Below are 17,872 nucleotides of genomic sequence, written 5' to 3' on the forward strand. Positions count from 1 at the left end.
GACGCAGGATCGCACAGGTTGGAAAAGGCTCCGCAACCCTAAGAAGCTCTTGCGAACCGCGATGCTGGGAGATTCCTAAGGAATCATCCAGCTGCGGGAGGCTCAGCCCAGTCCTCCCCACCCCGCCCCCATGGAGGAGCAAAGCGCCCAGAGGTCAGGCTGGAGGCCCCCGCCGGCCCCTCGCCGCTGATCCAGCCTTGCCCGTCTCCCTCCGCAGTTTGAGATCCGGCAGCTGCGCGCGCACCTGGCGCAGCAGGACCTGGACCTGGCTGCCGAGCGCGAAGCAGCGCTCCAGGCCCCGCACGTGCTCAGCCAGCCGCGCAGCCGCTTCAAAGTGGTGGAGGCCGGCACGTGGGACGAGGAGACGGCGGCCGAGAGCGTCGTGGAGGAGCTGCAGCCCTCGCACGGTAAGCCCGGGTCTCCACCCGGCCCCAGAGTGTCACGGCCGGGGGTCCCCCTCGCCTCCCTCTCGCCCCCCGGGACTGTGCGCAGAGTGGATGGGGTTCCTTGCAGGTGTGTGCCCCTCCTTCACTCGTGATTGGGGGACACGCTCAGATCAGTAGCCTCGGTACTGCCTGTCAGAGCCTAGGAGACAGCATGTAGTCCAGCCACCGACCCAAACTAGAAATGACTCGTCCCCATTTCATGCCTGTGGCCACCGGCGTGCGTTGTGTGTGGTGTCTATCCTGTCCTCGCGGTAGCCGGAGGAGGAGGTGTGACTTTTCTGTTGTATGGCTGAAGAAACCGAGACCCAGGAAAGCCGTCCAAAGGCGCATCGCTAATAACTGGCAGAGCCAGGCTTCCAGACAGAGGTCTGGGGCTTCCTACTGGACTACCACCTACTGGGGCCCAAACAAGTCCAGGCCCGGGGCCACAGCAGCCCAGAGCTTGAGCCTTGCAGACGGTGAGAATTCACGAGACGGTGATGTTGGTGGAGATGGGAACACGAGCGATAGCCCAGGGTAGGGTCCTGTATGGAAGGGAGTTATTTCGAGATTCAAATCCCAACTCTTCTATCAGCCAGTTATGTGATGGGACTCTCTTGGGGCCTTAGTTTTGCCAGCTGTCAAATAGGAGTACTGAGGCTTCCTCACAGGGCTGCTGCGAGGCTCAGAGGTTTCGGGAATTGCACGGGGCCACCCAAGCCAGGAAATGGTGGTACTGGGCTGAGAACTTGGGCTGTGGGACCCAAAACCCCAGCTTCATCCAGGAGCCACTCTGCCTTGGCATGCCGTGTCCCCTGCAGGGCAGTGAGGACGCAGCCGGGCAGGCTGAGCAGGTGGGGAGGCAAGAGGCCTGAGCTCCAGCCTCTGCCACTCCTCAGCTCCATGACTGGAGGCTTCAGTGTTCCCTTCTGTAAAATGGACTCTTAACTCCAGCTCTGTCTGCCTCACAGGACTTACGAGGAACCGATGGGTGTGAGAAAGCTCTGAGGGCTGTAAGGCACTGCAACACTGCAAACAGCTTTTGGGAAACGAACGGTTGCTTTTTTTTTTTTTTTGGAGACAGGGTCTCACTCCTGGAGTGCAGTGGTATCATAATAGTTCACTGCCACCTCAGACTCCTGGGCTCAAGTGATCCTCCCACCTCAGCCTCCTGAGTAGCTGGGATCATAGGTGTACACCATCTCACCCAATTAATGTTTTTATTTTATTTTTGTAGAGGTGGGGTCTTGCTGTGTTGCCCAGGCTGGTCTCAAAGTCTTGGCCTTAAGTGGATCCTCCTGCCTCAGCCATGGAAAGTGCTGGGTTTATAGGCATGAGCCACTGTGTCCAGCCACTCTTTTGAGAGATCTTCAGATCTTAGAAACATAGGATTTGGGGGCTAGAGGGGATTTCTGGGTCCAGCCCTTCAGCTGATGTGAGAATCCCCTCTATAACTCCCTGCTATGAGCCATGCAGCCTCAGCTCGCCCTCTTCTAAGTGCTTCATACCTCCCTGGGGAACCCACCCCACCTCCACATGGCTCTGCCTGTAAGAAGATTCTTCCTCAGACTGCACTGAGGCCTGGTCCCCTGCCCCTGCCTCCCCACCAGCTGTGGGTTTCACGCACAGGCAGTGCCATCCCAGCTGAGACTCTTTAGAGATTGTTTCTCCTCCAGGGACCGTCACCTGCATTCCCACAGCCAATCTTTGGGGACGTGCTCTCCAAGTTCTTGATGTACTGCCTCCTCCCAGAGCTCTCCAGTGTTTTGGTCCCTCTCAGAGTAATATCCACAACTGAATGCAATTACTGGGGCGTTGCAAGCCCAGGGCAGAATGTTGAGGGGGCCACTACTGCTTTTTTTTTTCTGGACCCGGGTCCCCATGATGCAGCCAGTAGGCTCCTGAGTTTGTGGAGACCACTTGGCTGAGCTCATAGCTGACCCAGCCTCACGTGCTCCCCACACAGCTCAGCTGAGCCACGTTTCCCAGCAGCCCAGCCTTGGGCAACAGGCTTTTTGTAGCCTCGTGCAGAACTTCACAATCATCAGCGTCCAGCTGTAGCTTGTTTGATTCCTGCCTTTACTCCAGGGCTTGGTAGGTCCTGATTCACAACCCATCGCCAATTCCTGATTAGTTGAAACAGCCCCCTTCTTCATCGTTCAGCCTTTGTTATGTCTGGACCTTGCCCAGCTCCCTGCCCTCTGCAGTCTCCCCTCCCCCACCATACCGTGATTGTTCCAAAATCTTTCATGCCACTCCCCGACTTCCGCCTTTCCTGGTTCCCTGTGTCCCTCAGGAAAAAGCCCACGCCCCTTAGGCTGGTGGATTAGTTTGCTAGGACTACCATAACAAAATGCCACAGACTGGCTAGCACAAACTACAGAAGTGTATTGTCTCACAGTGCTGGGGGCTGGAACCTGAGATCAAGGTTGGGCACGGTTGCTTCCCTCTGGGGGCTGGGAGTGAGAATCTGTCCCAGGCCTCCCTCTGGCTCCTGGTGGCAGCTGGCAATCCTCGGCATCCATGGCTTACAGTAGCATCACCCTGCTCTGCCTTCATCTGCACATGGCGTCCTCTCTATGCACATGTCTGGGTCTAGATTTCCCTTTTTTATAAGGGCCCCAGTCATATAAGGACCTCATCTTAACTAATGACATCTTTAACCGCTTTCTTTCCAAGTAAGACCACATTCTGAGGTACTCGGGGTTACGGCTTCAACATGTGAATGAAGAGGGGGTACCCATTCAACCCTTAAGAGGGGGCAAGCACATAAGACCCCTGACGATCTTGCCCTGGGCTGCTTCCCCAGCCTTATCTCCTTCCACCCCAGCTTGCCTTTCATTCTAGAGGAATGGAACAACCTTTAGTTCTGTAAATGTTCTGTACGGTCTCTGAGTCTCTGCATGCTGTTCATGGGGTGGCCCAACCTGCCTACCAGACTTCTCTTCATGCTTAGAACCCATCTTAGAGTAAGCTCCCAGATCTCCACACCCTTCCCTGGCAACCTCACACCGACTCCCAGGTCCGGATCCTGCCCCACTGCCAGGAGCGTTTATGTGTGTCTCCCCTCTAAACTTACTTCAGGGCCTGCCTCAGTCAGGTCTCCATAGAGTTTGTTGCATTGAATGTAATCTTCAAGCCGGTAACTGATCAAAGAACAAAATAAGGCTGTCTGACATCACTTGTTCTGGTGTGGAGCCCTGCGTCTTCTCTGGGAGCTGAGGCCAGTCAGCAGTAGTCCACCCCAGAAACCCCACTCTTGGCTTTCAGCCCCTAGGCTTGTGCTTGTGGAATCCACCTTCTTATTCTTTTTGAAAGTTCTTCTGGAAGGTGGGAGCAACTTTTGCCCACTTCGCCTGGCTTCCTAAGGATGAAAGGAGCAGATTTACCATCTCAGCCCATTTCAGGATCTTCCTCTGTGACAGCCTCCTGGCTCTGCCCACAGCCCATCTTGAGGCTGCACCTCACCTGGGGCTTGGGCCTGCCCCGTGTTGTTCTTTCTGCAGGTCTAAGCACTCCCGGTACAGCCACTCTCCGCAGCACCTCCTCTGTCTCTCGTCAGGGTCATTGGCTTTAGAGCTAACAGCACAGCCCTTGTTGTCCCTCAGCCAATGACCTATAAGACCCTGAAGGCCAGATGCCACATTTGAGCCCACAGGGGAGCCAAGATCTGGGCTTGGAGGTTCCACAAAGAAACCAAGCCTTTAAAATACTCCTGCACATTCTAGGAGTGCTCTGAAGCTTTCAGTCCTGCCTGGCCCTCCTGCTCCTCCTCTCTCTGCAGCCCCCATAGTGGGCAACTTCCAGGAGGAGGAGGAGGGAGGCAGGGGCAGAAGGCAGAAAGCAGGTCAGAGTCGAAGGCCACTTGGGGGAAACTGATAGGCTATGTGTCACCAGCAGGATGTCACGGGGTCTGCAGTGTCCCTGCTAACCCTCCTGGAAACTAAGGTAGGGGATATCTGGATAGGGCAGGCCCAGGCCTCCCATAGAGGTGCCAGACACACACCCTGGGAGCAGGTGCAGATGCTTCTCCATCCAGCCCTGGGATCCCCCTGCCCACTCTTCCCTGCTTCTTCTGGGGTGTCTCCTGGGTACCTCCCGGCTCTGTGGATACTGCCTGCCCCAGCCTAGGCACATTGTTTCACCAGCCAGCCCCAGAGCATCAACAGCAAAGCCAGTGCCTCCAAGGCAAAGGGCAGAACACAGGGCTGGCGAGGAGCATGCGTGATTCACAGCCTCGCATGGTCCAGGGACACAGGGCATCCCCCAGCTGATCTCTCCTTGACCAGGAACTGTGTCCAGGGAGGGATTTTCATGACATTAGAAATTATGGCTGGACAAGCTGAGAGCACTGTAGGCTACTCTGGAGATGAAGTAAGGGCAGTGCTTGTTGCTAACTAACTGTGACCTTCAGGCCAGCGAGGCTCTGAGGCCCACCTCATGCACAGGACACAGACAATCCAGGGATTAACCTACAGACATGAGCTGTGAGTCACAGAGCCTCGGGAGGGCCGTGTGTTTTGCAGGGTGGGGGAGGGCAGCCCAGGAGGGCGGGGTGCCAGCCCCAGCCGTGAGGAGGAAGCAGCTCCACAGTCTCAACAGTTGCCAGCAGGTCACAGTCAGACAACGCCAAGCAGCTTCTGTTTAGACTTGCTGTAGCACAAATCATTTTTAAAACCTAGGCTGCAGAGTTCCAGGCTTTGGGGCCTGCCAAGTTCACAGTGCCCCTGTGTAGTCATTAATACTTCTCTCCCAAATTTATTAGTCTTGAAGCTCGCCCATAACTTATGAATTACAGCCCCTGGTGGGAGTGCCACGGATTTCACCATATATCACAGGGAACCTTCGCGTCCCCCACGCTGCTGCAGCATCCAGAGACACTGCCGCAGGGGTGCATGCGGCCAGCCTGCTCTGTGCCTGCCTCTGCCAGGCAGCCCCAGGGGAGGGAGCTGAGCTGGCACCAGTGCTTGTCCTTGGAGAGGAGCGGGCCTGGCTGATCATGAAGGCAAGGCTCTCCACTGGCCTCTAAATGTGTGGGCCTGACCGGGACACTGGGGACCCCAGGAACCCCAGGGCTGTAGGACTAGATCTGAAAGAGCCTCAGGCAAAGTAGCATTTGAAGCAACCGGAGGGACATGGGTTTAGAACTGAGGTCTGGGTTTGAATTTCAACTTGGCTTTGAACAAGTTACTTCTGTGATCAGGGCTGGCTTCATGGATGCATGACCTGTGTGGTCACACAGGGCCCTAACTTTGGTTCACTGCTCTGCTGTTACCCTCTTGAAATTCTTAATACTTTTTAAACAAGGGACCTAGAAATTATGTAGCTGGTCCTGTCTCAGTGTTTCCAAAATGAAACAGGTGTAGAAGTTCTTCACTGAGAAGGATTGAGCATTTAGTCATATGCACAGCTCTCATCCCTTGTAAACAGTAGGCGCTCAGTGAATATTAGTGCCCTCCCTTGGTGAGGGCTGCCAAGCCATGGAAGAGCAAGTTGGAGTTTAGGAGCAGGAGCCCAAACCAGGAATCAGAGCCTTGCCCTGGGCTTTGGAGCCTTGGTCTGCACAGGGCATGTGGTTGGTGCCCCATGCCCCTCTACCACACCACAGTCCATGCAGCCTGGCCAGTCCCCACCACCTCCAGGAAGCCTGGCCCAGCTGACTCACCACCCTTTCTCTCCACCTCTGCCTCCTCGCTGGGAAGGTCGGGGGCTCCACCCAAGGGGTAAAACCCACATAATGAGCGTTGGCACCGCTGCACTTGACGGGCTTTAGGAGGATTAGTCAGGTTGGGTTTGCAAAGTGCTCACACCCTGGGAAGAAAGGCGCCAGGCAGCAGAGAGCAGCTGCCACAGAAAGCACTGAGACGAGACTTTGGAGCCAGGGGTTCAGGGAGGCAAGGGATGGCCCCGGGCTAAACATTCATGATCTCAGGGATTCTTTCTAGTTCACCAGCAGAGTAGGCATTTGCTATCCCCATTTTATGGATGAAGAAGCTGAAGCTCAGAGTGGCTAAGGGATCTACCTAAGGCCACGCAGCACGTGCCCTGCAGAGCCGGGTTGGCCCTGGGTCTGTTTTGTTCTGAAGCCTGTGTTTGTGCCCATTCTTTCCTGCCCCTCCACGGACTGCACAGCACAGTCCCTTGTGGGTTTTTCCTGTGTGTCTCTAGGACTCCTCAGGGCTGAATCAAAGCAAACTCCCGGGGGCAGGGGCTTATTTTTAGATGGAAGGTGGGCAGCCCTGTGTGAGGCCAACAGTGTGGCCCATTCCCAGCCATAAACATCTGTGTCTGCCTCCCCTGCCACCCCTTCGCTCCCAGATCCCCCAGTCTCTCTGTAGGAGGAATCAGGGTGGGCAGTGAGACTTCCTGCTGAGTGTGTGGTGACTCCATGGCTCCCTGGAGTAGAGGTGGAGGCTGGGAAGTCCCACAGGCCTCTGATCCAACCATAGTCTTCTGTCCAGTCCAGCCTAATGGCACTTGGCGTATGCCAAACTCCATGCGAAGCACCAGGGAGACAGTAAAATGTGGCTTCTGCCCTCCAAGGCCCTTGGTCCCCCTCTGTGGGTGAAGACAGAACCGCAGCCCAAGTGTTCAGTTCTGGAAGAAGAGGATCCACCAGCCTGCATGACACAAGACAACAGGCAGGCCCGGCATCAGCACCATTAGAGAAGTCCAGGCCATCCTGGCTCTCAGACTCACGCCTTAAAGCTCACTCCAAGGCCCTGTGTGGGTCCAGGTCTGGAGCAGAGGGAGTAGGGACAGGGAGAGCAAGTGCAGACTGAAAAGACCCCTCATGGCCACCTAGGGACCTCGGCTCTGTGTCAGGCACATCCCCAGAGCAGGTAATCTAATTCACTGAACCCACAGGCAGGGCAGGAGTCCAAAGGGTAAACCATGAAGTCCAATCTAGGACTGGTCACAGGGCCAGGGGTCCCTCAACTGGTCACAGACTTGGTGGAAGTCAAAGTTGTTGGTAAGAGAGAGGCACTAAAAAGTGCCAGGGAACCAGTCACCAAGATGGAGGCCATGGAAGAGGATGGAGAAACCGAGTTCTATTTTGGACATGTTGAGTCAGAGGTAGCTGGAGGCCAGCCAGGAGTTGTCCAGGGACGGTCGGCCAGACCAGTCTGAAGCTCAGGAGGGATGTCTGGGCTGAAGGTCACCTGGCTTAGGTTATTTTTATCAACAGCTTGCATGAAGATGTGAGCCTCCTCAATTATGTAGGCAACACAGAGAAAGGAGAACGATCTAATACCTTGATAGACTGAGCCAGGACTCAGGATGTCTCCAGCAGGCTGACCCTCTGGGCTGAGCCCAGCAAGCTGATGTTTGCCCAGGGTGATGAGCCCTCCTTGGGGGTTACAATGAGTACAGGGTGGGGAAGGCCTGGTCTGGCCTCAGCTCCTGCAGAGAAGACCTGGGCGTCCGTGCTGGCCACAAGCTCCACATGAGTTGGCAGAGGAGGGCAGTTTCTGAACACGCTCCGAGGATGTGAGGGTGCATTAGGGCAATGTGATCACATCGGATCTCGGGGCACTTGGCACAGTCTATTCAATAATCACGGCCTTGTAGCACAGGGGCAGGGAGATCTGTGTGTGAAGTGCGGACCCCTAGGTCTGGAGCTTTGAGAGTAAACACTAGTCCCTCCCTCCCTCCCTCCCATTCTGGTCACAGCTGGAGCCCATAGTGAAGCGTTCAGGGTGGAAAGGCTGGGAAACCAGGGAGGGGTAGAGAATGCACAGGGGCTTTCCAAGGAAAGGAGACTTCCCAGGAGGGATGTGAGGGGCTTTTTAGGTGGTGGAAGGGCTGTGATATAGACCGTGAGTAGAAATGGGCTTGTCCTTGGTACCTGTGTGGAGGGCAGGACCAGGACCTGTAAGCCTCACACATAGTAGGCACTTCCTGATTAAATGCTAATGGGCCGTTTGACCAGGAGTTGACGTCCCTGGGAGGCCCCGACTGTGCTCCCCGCAGGCAGGGACTCCTGGGCTCAATACATGGCAGAGGGTGGGCTCACTGTGACTCCACTGAGCACAGATGAATGAGAAGCTGCCCAGGAGCTGATGACCAGAGCTGCTCCACTTCCTTAGAGGTGTGCAGGCTGTGGTGGAGACAGCCCTCTCAGGCCGGTATCCAGGGGACTCCTGCACTGGGGACTGGTCAAGATGCCTCCAGTCCCTTCGCACTCCGCTGTGACTCTGTCACCTCTCGGAACTTCAGAACCATCTGCCTGGCCCCATCACAATCTGAAGGAGCCTCGCCAGCACCATCGGGGTACAGATGAAGAAACTGAGGCCCAGAGAGGGGATGGGACCTGCTTGAGCCCCCAAGGCAGGCCAGTGGCAGCACAAGGACAACTCAGCATCTGGGATTTTCTCATTTACCCTGGCCTCCTCCTGCAAGTGGCTCTTGGGTTAAACTTTCGCTGGTCTGTGGCTACTCTAGCTGAGCTCATTGTCCTACTCACATCACATGGCCCTCTGGAGTCCCTGCGGGTGTGGTCTCAGGATAAAACCAAGATTGACCAGATCCCCCAACCTGGCCCACAGGGCCTGGGGGTCCTGAGCCTCCAGCTTGCAGGGATCAGTTACCCCTGGCTTCCCAGGGTGGCAGCCAGGCTAGACAGCATTGGCAGTACACACAGCGTACGGATGCCCAGCTGCAAGAAGAGTGTAGCTGGCTGATGAGGAGCAGGGCCTGGAGCCAACCCGGGGCCCTCCCTCAACCCCAGCGTTAGTGCAAAACACACCTCTGACTGCAGGCATTTAAAGATCAAAAGAGGCCAGAAAAGCTTTTAAGAGCTAGGCCCTTCTGTGCTGCCTCCAGCCTCCCAGGGTCAGGGCAGACTGGCTTCTGCAGCTCACAGGTGTGCCTGGGAGGGGCCCTCAGAACACAGTGGGTCTGCTGACCATTCTTCAGAGAAGCTCCTGGGGGTGCAGACTCAGACTCTAGGGGCAGCCCTGGAGCACTTCCAGACTTCCACGGGAGAGGGAGGACAGCCCTCAGCCCTCCCATGCTGAGGGCTTTCTGGTGCCTGACCCCACCTTGGGCATTGCAGTCTCTGGTCTTCCTGCCACAGCCTCTCCCAATCACACCTGACCAAGTTCAGACCATCCTGTGGCCCCTCACTGCCTCGCTGCCCTTGGAACAAGGCCCAGCTCTTAGGATGGCTTTTGGGGTCTCCCAGCACCTGGCTTTCCTCCCACTCTCAGGCCACTCTGAAAATCTCAACTCTCCTCCCATTCCCTCCCTGCTCCTCTCAGGAGGTGAACCAAGATTCCTTATTTACTTATTTGGAGACAGGGTCTCACTCTGTCACCCAGGCTGGAGTGCAGTGGTGTGATCACAGCTCACTGCAGCCTCAACCAATCCTCCCATCTCAGCCTCCCTAGCAGTTGGGACCACAGGTGTGCATCACCACGCCCAGCTAATTTTTTAAATTTTTTTTGTAGAGATGGGGTCTCCCTATGTTGCCCAGGCTGGTCAATATTTAAGACCCTGTTCCCACCCCCCTTGACATAGACAGCTTTTCACCTCCCTTTTTGTTATTTGCTCAGTAATTATGTACTGAGTACCTACTATGTGCAGGAACAGTGCAGGTGGTGGAGATCCCCAGCACCCCACCTCCCCAGGTATGTTCCTATACTGCATGGAAGGCTGGAGCCCTCAGGTAGATTGAGCCACGGGGAGCTGTCTGGATGGCACCTCAGCCCTGTGGCTGGCTGTGTCCTGCAAATGGGATTTCAGGGCTTCTCTACTGAGGGCAGTGTTTCCAGTGCCCTTGAAAGTTTAGGCAATGAAGGCTCAGGCCATCCAGACAAGGAAAAAGCCCTGAGAAATTATTTCCACACCCCCTCATCTCAGAGATGGGGAAACTGGGGACAGAGGGGAAGGGGTCTGTCCAGGTCAGTACTAAGGCAGATGCTTCATCAGAACCTGGGTCCCCCAGCACCCAGTGCAGTCCAGCCCCTGGGGCAGGTGAGACAGGTGGTCCCCATGGAGAACTAGGAGGCAGCTCCCGTCACACACACCAAGGGCTTCTGTGAGACAGCTGCCTTCTCTTGTGACCGTGGGGGTGGGGACAGGAGTATAAGGGGTAGAGAATGAACTTGATGCACTCACCCTTCTCTGTCCCCACCTCTGTAGAAGCCACGGTGAAGGACGACATGAACAGCTACATCAGTCAATATTACAATGGGCCCAGCAGTGGTAAGTCTGGGTTGGGGCTGTTCTACATGTGCCACAACCCCAACGACCCCTAAACCCAGAGACAACTCGGCCTGGCTTCAAAGCATGCCCATCACCTGGTGCCTGTGAACCATAACTGCAGGCAGTGCTCAAGGTTAAAATATCGGAGCTTCAGCTTACAGCAAACTCCAGCACTGGAGCTGGGGGGTCCCCAGGGGCTGAGCCTGCAGGTGCCAGGATAGGGGTGCTCTGTGATCACCCATAAGAACTGCATGTGGAACCCTGAAATTGTAAGGGGGTTGGAATCCAGAACTCCAAGTGACCTCAGTGCCCACCTGCACACATGTCAAGGTGGGCACAATGGAGGCTGAGGTGCCATAGCACCCCTGGGTATGAGAAGCAGCAGGCCTTGGGTACATTCCTGCTGGATGTTCTTGCACTTGAAAAAAACCTCAGGGAAGCCCAGTGGTTTTTACTTATGGGAAAAATTGAATTTTAAAATAATGCTGAGGCCTTGGGTGTCTCGTTTCTCCATAGCCCCCTTTCCAGTTCCGGGTTCCACATGCAGTTCTTGAGTTTGAATTTCGCAGCCCCGAAAACCTTGTATGCTCCATTGTAAGGCTAGAATATTATGTTGGGCCATGTGAATAATGCATTTGAATTTTTTGTTTTCCACAATTTAGCCTCCCTAAGGCCTCATCCCTCTTCTCTCCTCCCTCAAAGCCTCATCCAATATGCTGGTTTCAAAGACCACCGTCTCCAGCCCAGACCTCTCTCCCAGTCCTCCACAACTTTGGGGAGAAACCTCCCCACCCTGCATCCTCTGTAGGTCAGCCCCGTGGTACATCTCACCTAGAGCAAAGAGCTCTGAGCATCCTCTGATCCTGTGATGCATGCTAAGCAGGCTCTGATCATCCCACCCCGCAGCCCCCACCCCTGCCAGTCCATCTGAAACTGAGTCATTCCTCAGACCATGGAACCCAAGTTCCCTGCCCTGGCACACGAAGCTTCCTGAGTTAGGATGGGCTAGGTTAGGCAGCTGTGGCAAATAACCCTGCATCTCGATGGTTTAAACAAACAAAGCCACAAAAGCCCACTGTAGGTTGGCTGGGGGCTCTGCTCCTGGGTCGTCACTGTTACTCCAGCACCCAGTTGACAGAACAGTCACCATCTATCCTAGAACATTTGCCAGGGTAAAGCACATAAAGCTTCTGCCCAGAAGTGCCACAGGTCACTTCTCATGGGTGACTGGCCAAAGCGTGTCACACGCCTACACTTGAGTTTAACAAGATGAGGCATAATACCCCTCGAAGCAGGGCAGTGATGTTGGAGAACTGGGAGGGAGTTCTACCAAGGCCTCCTTCCACAAAGGCACGGTCTCCTACAGCCTAGCCACACTCATTGCCCACCGCCCGGCTCAGACCTGCTCTCTTCAGGGCCCCCAGGTGTGGCAGAGGTTGAAGTGTGACCAAGATCCCCTCCTACCTTGCAGACAGCGGTGTCCCAGAGCCAGCTGTGTGTATGGTCACCACGGCCGCAATAGACATCCACCAGCCCAACATCTCCTCGGACCTCTTCTCTCTGGACATGCCCCTCAAGCTCGGCGGTAATGGCACCAGCGCCACCTCGGAGAGTGCCTCCCGCAGCTCGGTCACCCGGGCCCAGAGTGACAGCAGCCAGACGATGGGCTCCTCCATGGACTGCAGCACTGCCCGCGAGGAGCCATCCTCTGAGCCCGGCCCTTCTCCCCTGCCACTGCCACCCCAGCAGCAGGTGGAGGAGGCCACAGTCCAGGACCTACTGTCCTCCCTGTCGGAGGACCCCTGCCCTTCCCAGAGGGCCTTGGACCCAGCCCCCCTCGCCCGGCCCAGCCCAGCGGGCTCAGCCCAAACCAGCCCCGAGCTGGAACACAGGGTAAGTCTGTTCAACCAGAAGAACCAGGAGGGCTTCACTGTCTTTCAGATCAGGCCTGTCATCCACTTCCAGCCCACTGTGCCCATGCTGGAGGACAAGTTCACATCTTTGGAATCCAAAGAGCAAAAGCTGCACAGGGTCCCTGAGGCCTAGAGCCTGCCATGGGCTGGGTGAGAGGAGGGGAGACAGCCATCTCAAAGCTCTCCTGGGACCCTGGAGGCTGCCAAGGGCCACACACGGGGCCCAGGAGCCCACCTGGCCTCCCTCAGGGTGCTGCCTGCCTCCAGGGAGGCGACGCCAGGCCAGGAGGCCACAAGCTTCAGACCTCAAAGCCCAGAGCTGGCGCCTCTTCTCGCCCTGCTCAGGGGAGGGTGGTGCTCGTGGCTGGGTTTTCTTTTTAACCATTTTTACAAAAACCAGCCTGTGGCCCAGCTTCAGCAGGGTAGAGTGCGGGGGGGCCAGCTCAGCCTCTTCCGTTGCCTTCGTTCCTGACGCCCACCCTGGACTCTAGGGAACAGCACTGTGAGCAGGGGCTGTCCAGCCCCACCCCTAAGCCGTCTTTCCCAGGAATCCTGGGTGGAGTCCAACACAATCACACGGAGACCACCATCTGAGCCTATGTCATTTGTCCTCATTCTCATTCCAGCATGAGCGTTTCTGAGTCTCTTCAAGACAAATCTAGTTTTCACCTTCACAGGATATAAAGGGATCAATCTAGAGGTGGGTGGGAGGGTTCTAGAGGGCAGGGGAACAACCATTTTCCAACCTTGGCTTTAATAATAAAAACCAGCTGCACTGAGACTTCCAGTTGGTGGAGGTTTTCCTTTGATTGCTAGCCCAGGTGAGGTATCCAGAGTGGTTCCCAGCCAGGGCACCACCATCCACCCAGTTTCAGATGCACATGGCATCCCAGGCTCCCTCCTCATCCCCTGTGAGCAGTCGTGAATCCTGGTCATTCCACCCTCCAAATTGCTTGTCCCTGGCTCCCATCACAGCCTTGCTGAGACCCAGGCCCCTTGCCGGACTGGACTGCAGCAGCCTCCTCTTTGCACAGCCTCTGGTTTCACCCTCCCCAGTGTATCTTCCCAGGCAGCTAAGCCTCAGTGCCCCTGCTTAAAAGCCTCCAAGGGATTTTGTGTGTATGACCATCATGTTTTCTTTTATATGGGGAGGGGAGTAGAGAAGACATAATTTTTTTTTTTTTTTTGAGACGCAGTCTTGCTCTGTTGCCCAGGCTGGAGTGCAGTGGTGCGATCTCGGTTCATTGCAAACTCCGCCTCCCGGGTTCATTGCCATTCTCCTGCCTCAGCCTCCTGAGTAGCTGGGACTACAGGCACCTGCCACCACGCCCGGCTAATTTTTTGTATTTGTAGTAGAGACGGGGTTTCACCGTGTTAGCCAGGATGGTCTCGATCTCCTGACCTCTAGATCCGCCCGCCTCAGCCTCCCAAAGTGCTGGGATTACAGGTGTGAGCCACCGCGCCCGGCAAGAAGACATAATTTTTTTTAAGGGCTCCCATTGCCTCGAGAGAACATTGAGTGTGACTCAGCCCCTTCGTGAGCTGGCTTGCTTGCCCCTCTGGCTGTCCTCCCATGCCTCTGTCCAGCCTGTTCTTTCTCCCCTCTACCTTGGTCTGGGTTATTCTCACCGTGACAGTGTCCTGCCTGCCCTCACCACTAGGCTGGGTGTCCTTGGAGCTCCTGTGACCCCCCTGGACTCACCTGACAGTGCACCATGTCCCTGGCTTGGTCAGCATCTGCTTCCCTGCCTGCCTCCCAGGCTGGTCCTCAAGAACAACGAGCAGGCCTGAGCCCCATTAGAATCCCACAGGCCTGAGCATGGAGCCACTTGGGAAAGATGGCTGAATTGGAAGAAAGGGAAGGAAATTACCACGTGCTGGCAAAGAGCACCCTCCTGATTCATGGGGTGATGAACAGTTGTTAAAAAAGTGCTAAAGGTGGCAACATCCAACTGAGTCACTCTTGCGGTGTAATTAGAAGACCTACCAAGGGGAAGCTTTTGCAAAGGGCAAGAGTGGCTGACCTGAGGCGTCACCAGCAGCACTGCCATAGCGTCCATCACTGGGCACTGGGCCAAGGCCCCTACTCACATGGGCTCCTTTAACCCTTCCAGCAACACTGTGAGGCAGGTATCACTAACCCCATTTTACAGTTGAAGAACCTGAGGCTCAGAGAGATTGAAGAAACTTTGAGGTTGAACTCTAATGACAGGCCCTGAAACTGGGGCCCAAGTCTGCTGGCACCATGCCAGGCCCTGGGGTTCCCAGAGTTTACAGCTTTGGGAAGCAAAGCAGTCACTTGGCTTTTGCCACTTGATGGGCTGGAGGGTATTACATGGTTTGTAATCTGTAGGGCAGAAGCCAGTGGGCTCCTTAACTGGTGATCTCCACCCAGTGGACTAGAAATGGCCACCCTCCTCCTCCAGGCTCACCTTGCTGAGCTGTGACTGGCCTTCTGCAGAGCTCCATTGTCCCAGCTCTTGGGCTAGTGCTGCTACCTCACAGGCACATGAACCTGGCCCCATGCCAGGGGGAACTGCAAGGCCGACTGCCAGCACTCGCGTCCGCTGGGGACTCCTACTCCAGGGAAGAACCACAGGATGGGGAGGGATGCCATGGGAAAGATGCTAGGCAAGTGGCAGCTGTTCTCTTCAGTTTGTCCTCTAGGAAATGGGTCTCTAGAGAGCTCCACTTTTTTTTTCTTTTGTTGTTTGTTGTGTTTTGTTTTGTAGGCACTCCACCTTTTTTTTTTTGAGACAAAGTCTCACTCTGTCGCCCAGGTTGGAGTGCAGTGGTGTGATCTCGGCTCACTGTAACCTCCACCTCCCAGGTTCAAGCAATTCTCCTGCCTCAGCCTCCCAAGTAGCTGGGATTACAGGCGAGCGCCACCATGGCCAGCTAATTTTTCTATTTTTAGTAGAGACGGAGTTTCACCGTGTTGGCCAGGCTGGTCTCGAACTCCTGACCTCAGGTGATCCACCTGCCTTGGCCTCCCAAAATGCTGGGATTACAAGTGTGAGCCACCATGCCCAGCCATTTTTTTTTTTTTGAGACAGGGTCTTGCTCTGTTGCCCAGGCTACGATGCAGTGGCATAATCATGGCTCATGCATCCTCACCCTCCCAGGCTCAGATGATCCTCCCATCTCAGCCTCCCAAGTAGCTAGGACTACAGGTGCACGTTGCCATGCCGGGCTAAATTTTGTGTTTTTTGTAGAGATGGGGTCTTGCCAAGTTGCCTAGGCTGGTCTGGAACTCCTGGGCTCAAATGATCTGCCCACCTCAGTCTCCCAAAGTGTTGGGATTACAGGCATGAGCCACTGGGGCCGGCCAGAACTCCACATTTAAAAGCGGATTTCTTGGGGGTATTTACAAGTTGCTGTAAGGTGAGACCCTGCTGAGCACTTGTTGTTGCCTTCATGTTGTGTTGGAACTGCCTCACAGATAGAGGCTGGGGACAGAGATAACAGGTGGTCCCCAAGTCCAGAGTCCACAACAGTCACAGCGTAAGACAGTACACACAGATGAAGGAAGCTACTTACTTGCCTGGGGACATCTGAAGGCCTCACAATGGAGGAAACATTTAAAGGCGATTTTAAAAGAGTAAGTATACCAAATCAACTCTTCTGTTTGTCGTGGAAGAGGAGAGCAGTTTTTAGGGGCAGTTTCAACGCTGAGCTACAAAACTGGCCCACTTCCAGAGAATGTAAGCAGGGAATTTTTGATTATCTCCCTGACGTGAAGTCAGTTGTTAAACCACTTAAAGGGGAAAAAAAGGAAGGAATGTCAGGAGGAGGGTGGTGGGACAACAGTGCAAGCAGAGGAACAGCAGTGAGCTAGGCAGGGTTTGGGAACAGGGAGAAGTTTGGTGTCAGGAAGAGGATGGCATGGGTAGGAGGGGGAAGGGACCACATGAGAGCAACCTGGAAAAGGACAGGTGAGGCTGCTCACCAGAGGCCTTGGATGCCAGGCCAAGCCAGATGTTCTCCCTAGAGATAAAGCGCTATGGAAGGGCTACCACAGAGTCTTCTGGTAGTTGCAGAGGAGCAGCCAGAGGGAGGGGCCCGTGTCCAGAGGAGAGGGAACAAGGCTGCACATGGGCAGGCAAGATGAAGGCAGCGGTGGTGGAGGAGACGCTGGGGACACCTGACTGATGGGACTTGGGGGAGCTGATGAGGAGGAGATGCCACTATTTCCAGCCTGTGGTGTCTGAGCATGAGACATCAGGATGGCTGTGCCTGGCACCAAGAGCATAGAGAAGGATGCCAGAGCCAGGAACATGGCAGTCCTTTCTGCAGACTCCAGAGCCCTTCCTCCAGCCCATCCCACAGCAAGTCCTAGGGTGGGGCCTGGGGGCCTGAAGTGCAGGAGATGGAGGTAAAAGCTTCGCCCTTCATGGCTCTCCTGGGCACCATATCCTACAGTTATGGCTGGCGGGCAGCTGGGGGCTGAGGGAGATGGAGCCTGAGCACTCCCTGGGAGGTTTGCAGCTCTGGGAAATGGCTCCCCATTCTCCTGCACCCTTTTGGAGAACCCACTCTGGTGGCCCAGAGGAGTCATCGGGCTGTCCCTGAAGGGAGGGTCTGGTAACAGCCACTGTCTCCTGCTAGAACAAGAGGGTGGTAACAATAGTGACTCCCACGTCTGCATTTCCTGTTGTGACAGGTGCTCTTCACAGGCTTCCCTCCTTAGCACAGCCCTGGAAAGTGGGCGCTATCTTCCCTGCTTTACAGAGGAGAAAACAGCAGCCATGGAATGACTCATTCAGGGGCTTGCCCAAGGGCACACAGCTAACTAGTGAGCTGTAATGGCAGGATTCAAACCCAGGTCTGGCTGGATTATATGCCATGCTAGATGTGAAATGAGCTGTCCAGAATCAAACCAGGTGCCACCAGGAAAGCCAAAGTAAGAAATCAGGACTCAGAGCCAGCAGTGCTGGTGACTGGCCCACCAGGGAGCTGGGCCAGAGTCTGCAGCCCCAGCCCAAAGCCCACCCAGGATGAGGGAGCCATAAGGCCTTCCCTGAGTGGCACAACAGGCCCCTCTCCAGCCAGCCCTGGGCAAGGTTCCCAACCAAAATGTGGCTTTTCAGATCAAGTCCCACAGACAGGAGTGTTGGGATGGAACCTGTGTGGCTAGAGGCTAGTGGCTTGGAATTCTATTTAGCATGGTGGGTGTCCACCTGAAATTCAACTCAGGAGCTCCTTTCTCCTTCCGAGACAGCTCTTGACGGAAGCCAGAGTCGAAAGAGCATGGCTTCCGCCTTGGTGCTGCCGCCACGCTCCTCCCTGGTGCTATTCAGTTACCTCTAAAGAGAGAAGACAGAG

The 17,872-nt window shown here is 55.4% G+C and overlaps 1 protein-coding gene across 1 annotated transcript in view; it reads left to right on the forward strand.

The window, feature by feature from the left end:
- The window catches only part of TMEM266 (transmembrane protein 266), a 146,293-nt gene extending 132,965 nt beyond the window's left edge, over positions 1–13,328 (forward strand). The window contains exons 9-11 of the mRNA XM_031002194.3: positions 218–407; positions 10,572–10,634; positions 12,106–13,328. Coding sequence (XP_030858054.1) covers positions 218–407; positions 10,572–10,634; positions 12,106–12,680 — 828 coding nt within the window. The 3' untranslated portion in view covers positions 12,681–13,328. The remainder of the gene's footprint in view (positions 1–217; positions 408–10,571; positions 10,635–12,105) is intronic.
- Positions 13,329–17,872: the final 4,544 nt, after the last annotated feature.

This window comes from Gorilla gorilla, chromosome 16 (genome assembly GCF_029281585.2).
Source record: "Gorilla gorilla gorilla isolate KB3781 chromosome 16, NHGRI_mGorGor1-v2.1_pri, whole genome shotgun sequence".
Taxonomy (NCBI): domain Eukaryota; kingdom Metazoa; phylum Chordata; class Mammalia; order Primates; family Hominidae; genus Gorilla; species Gorilla gorilla.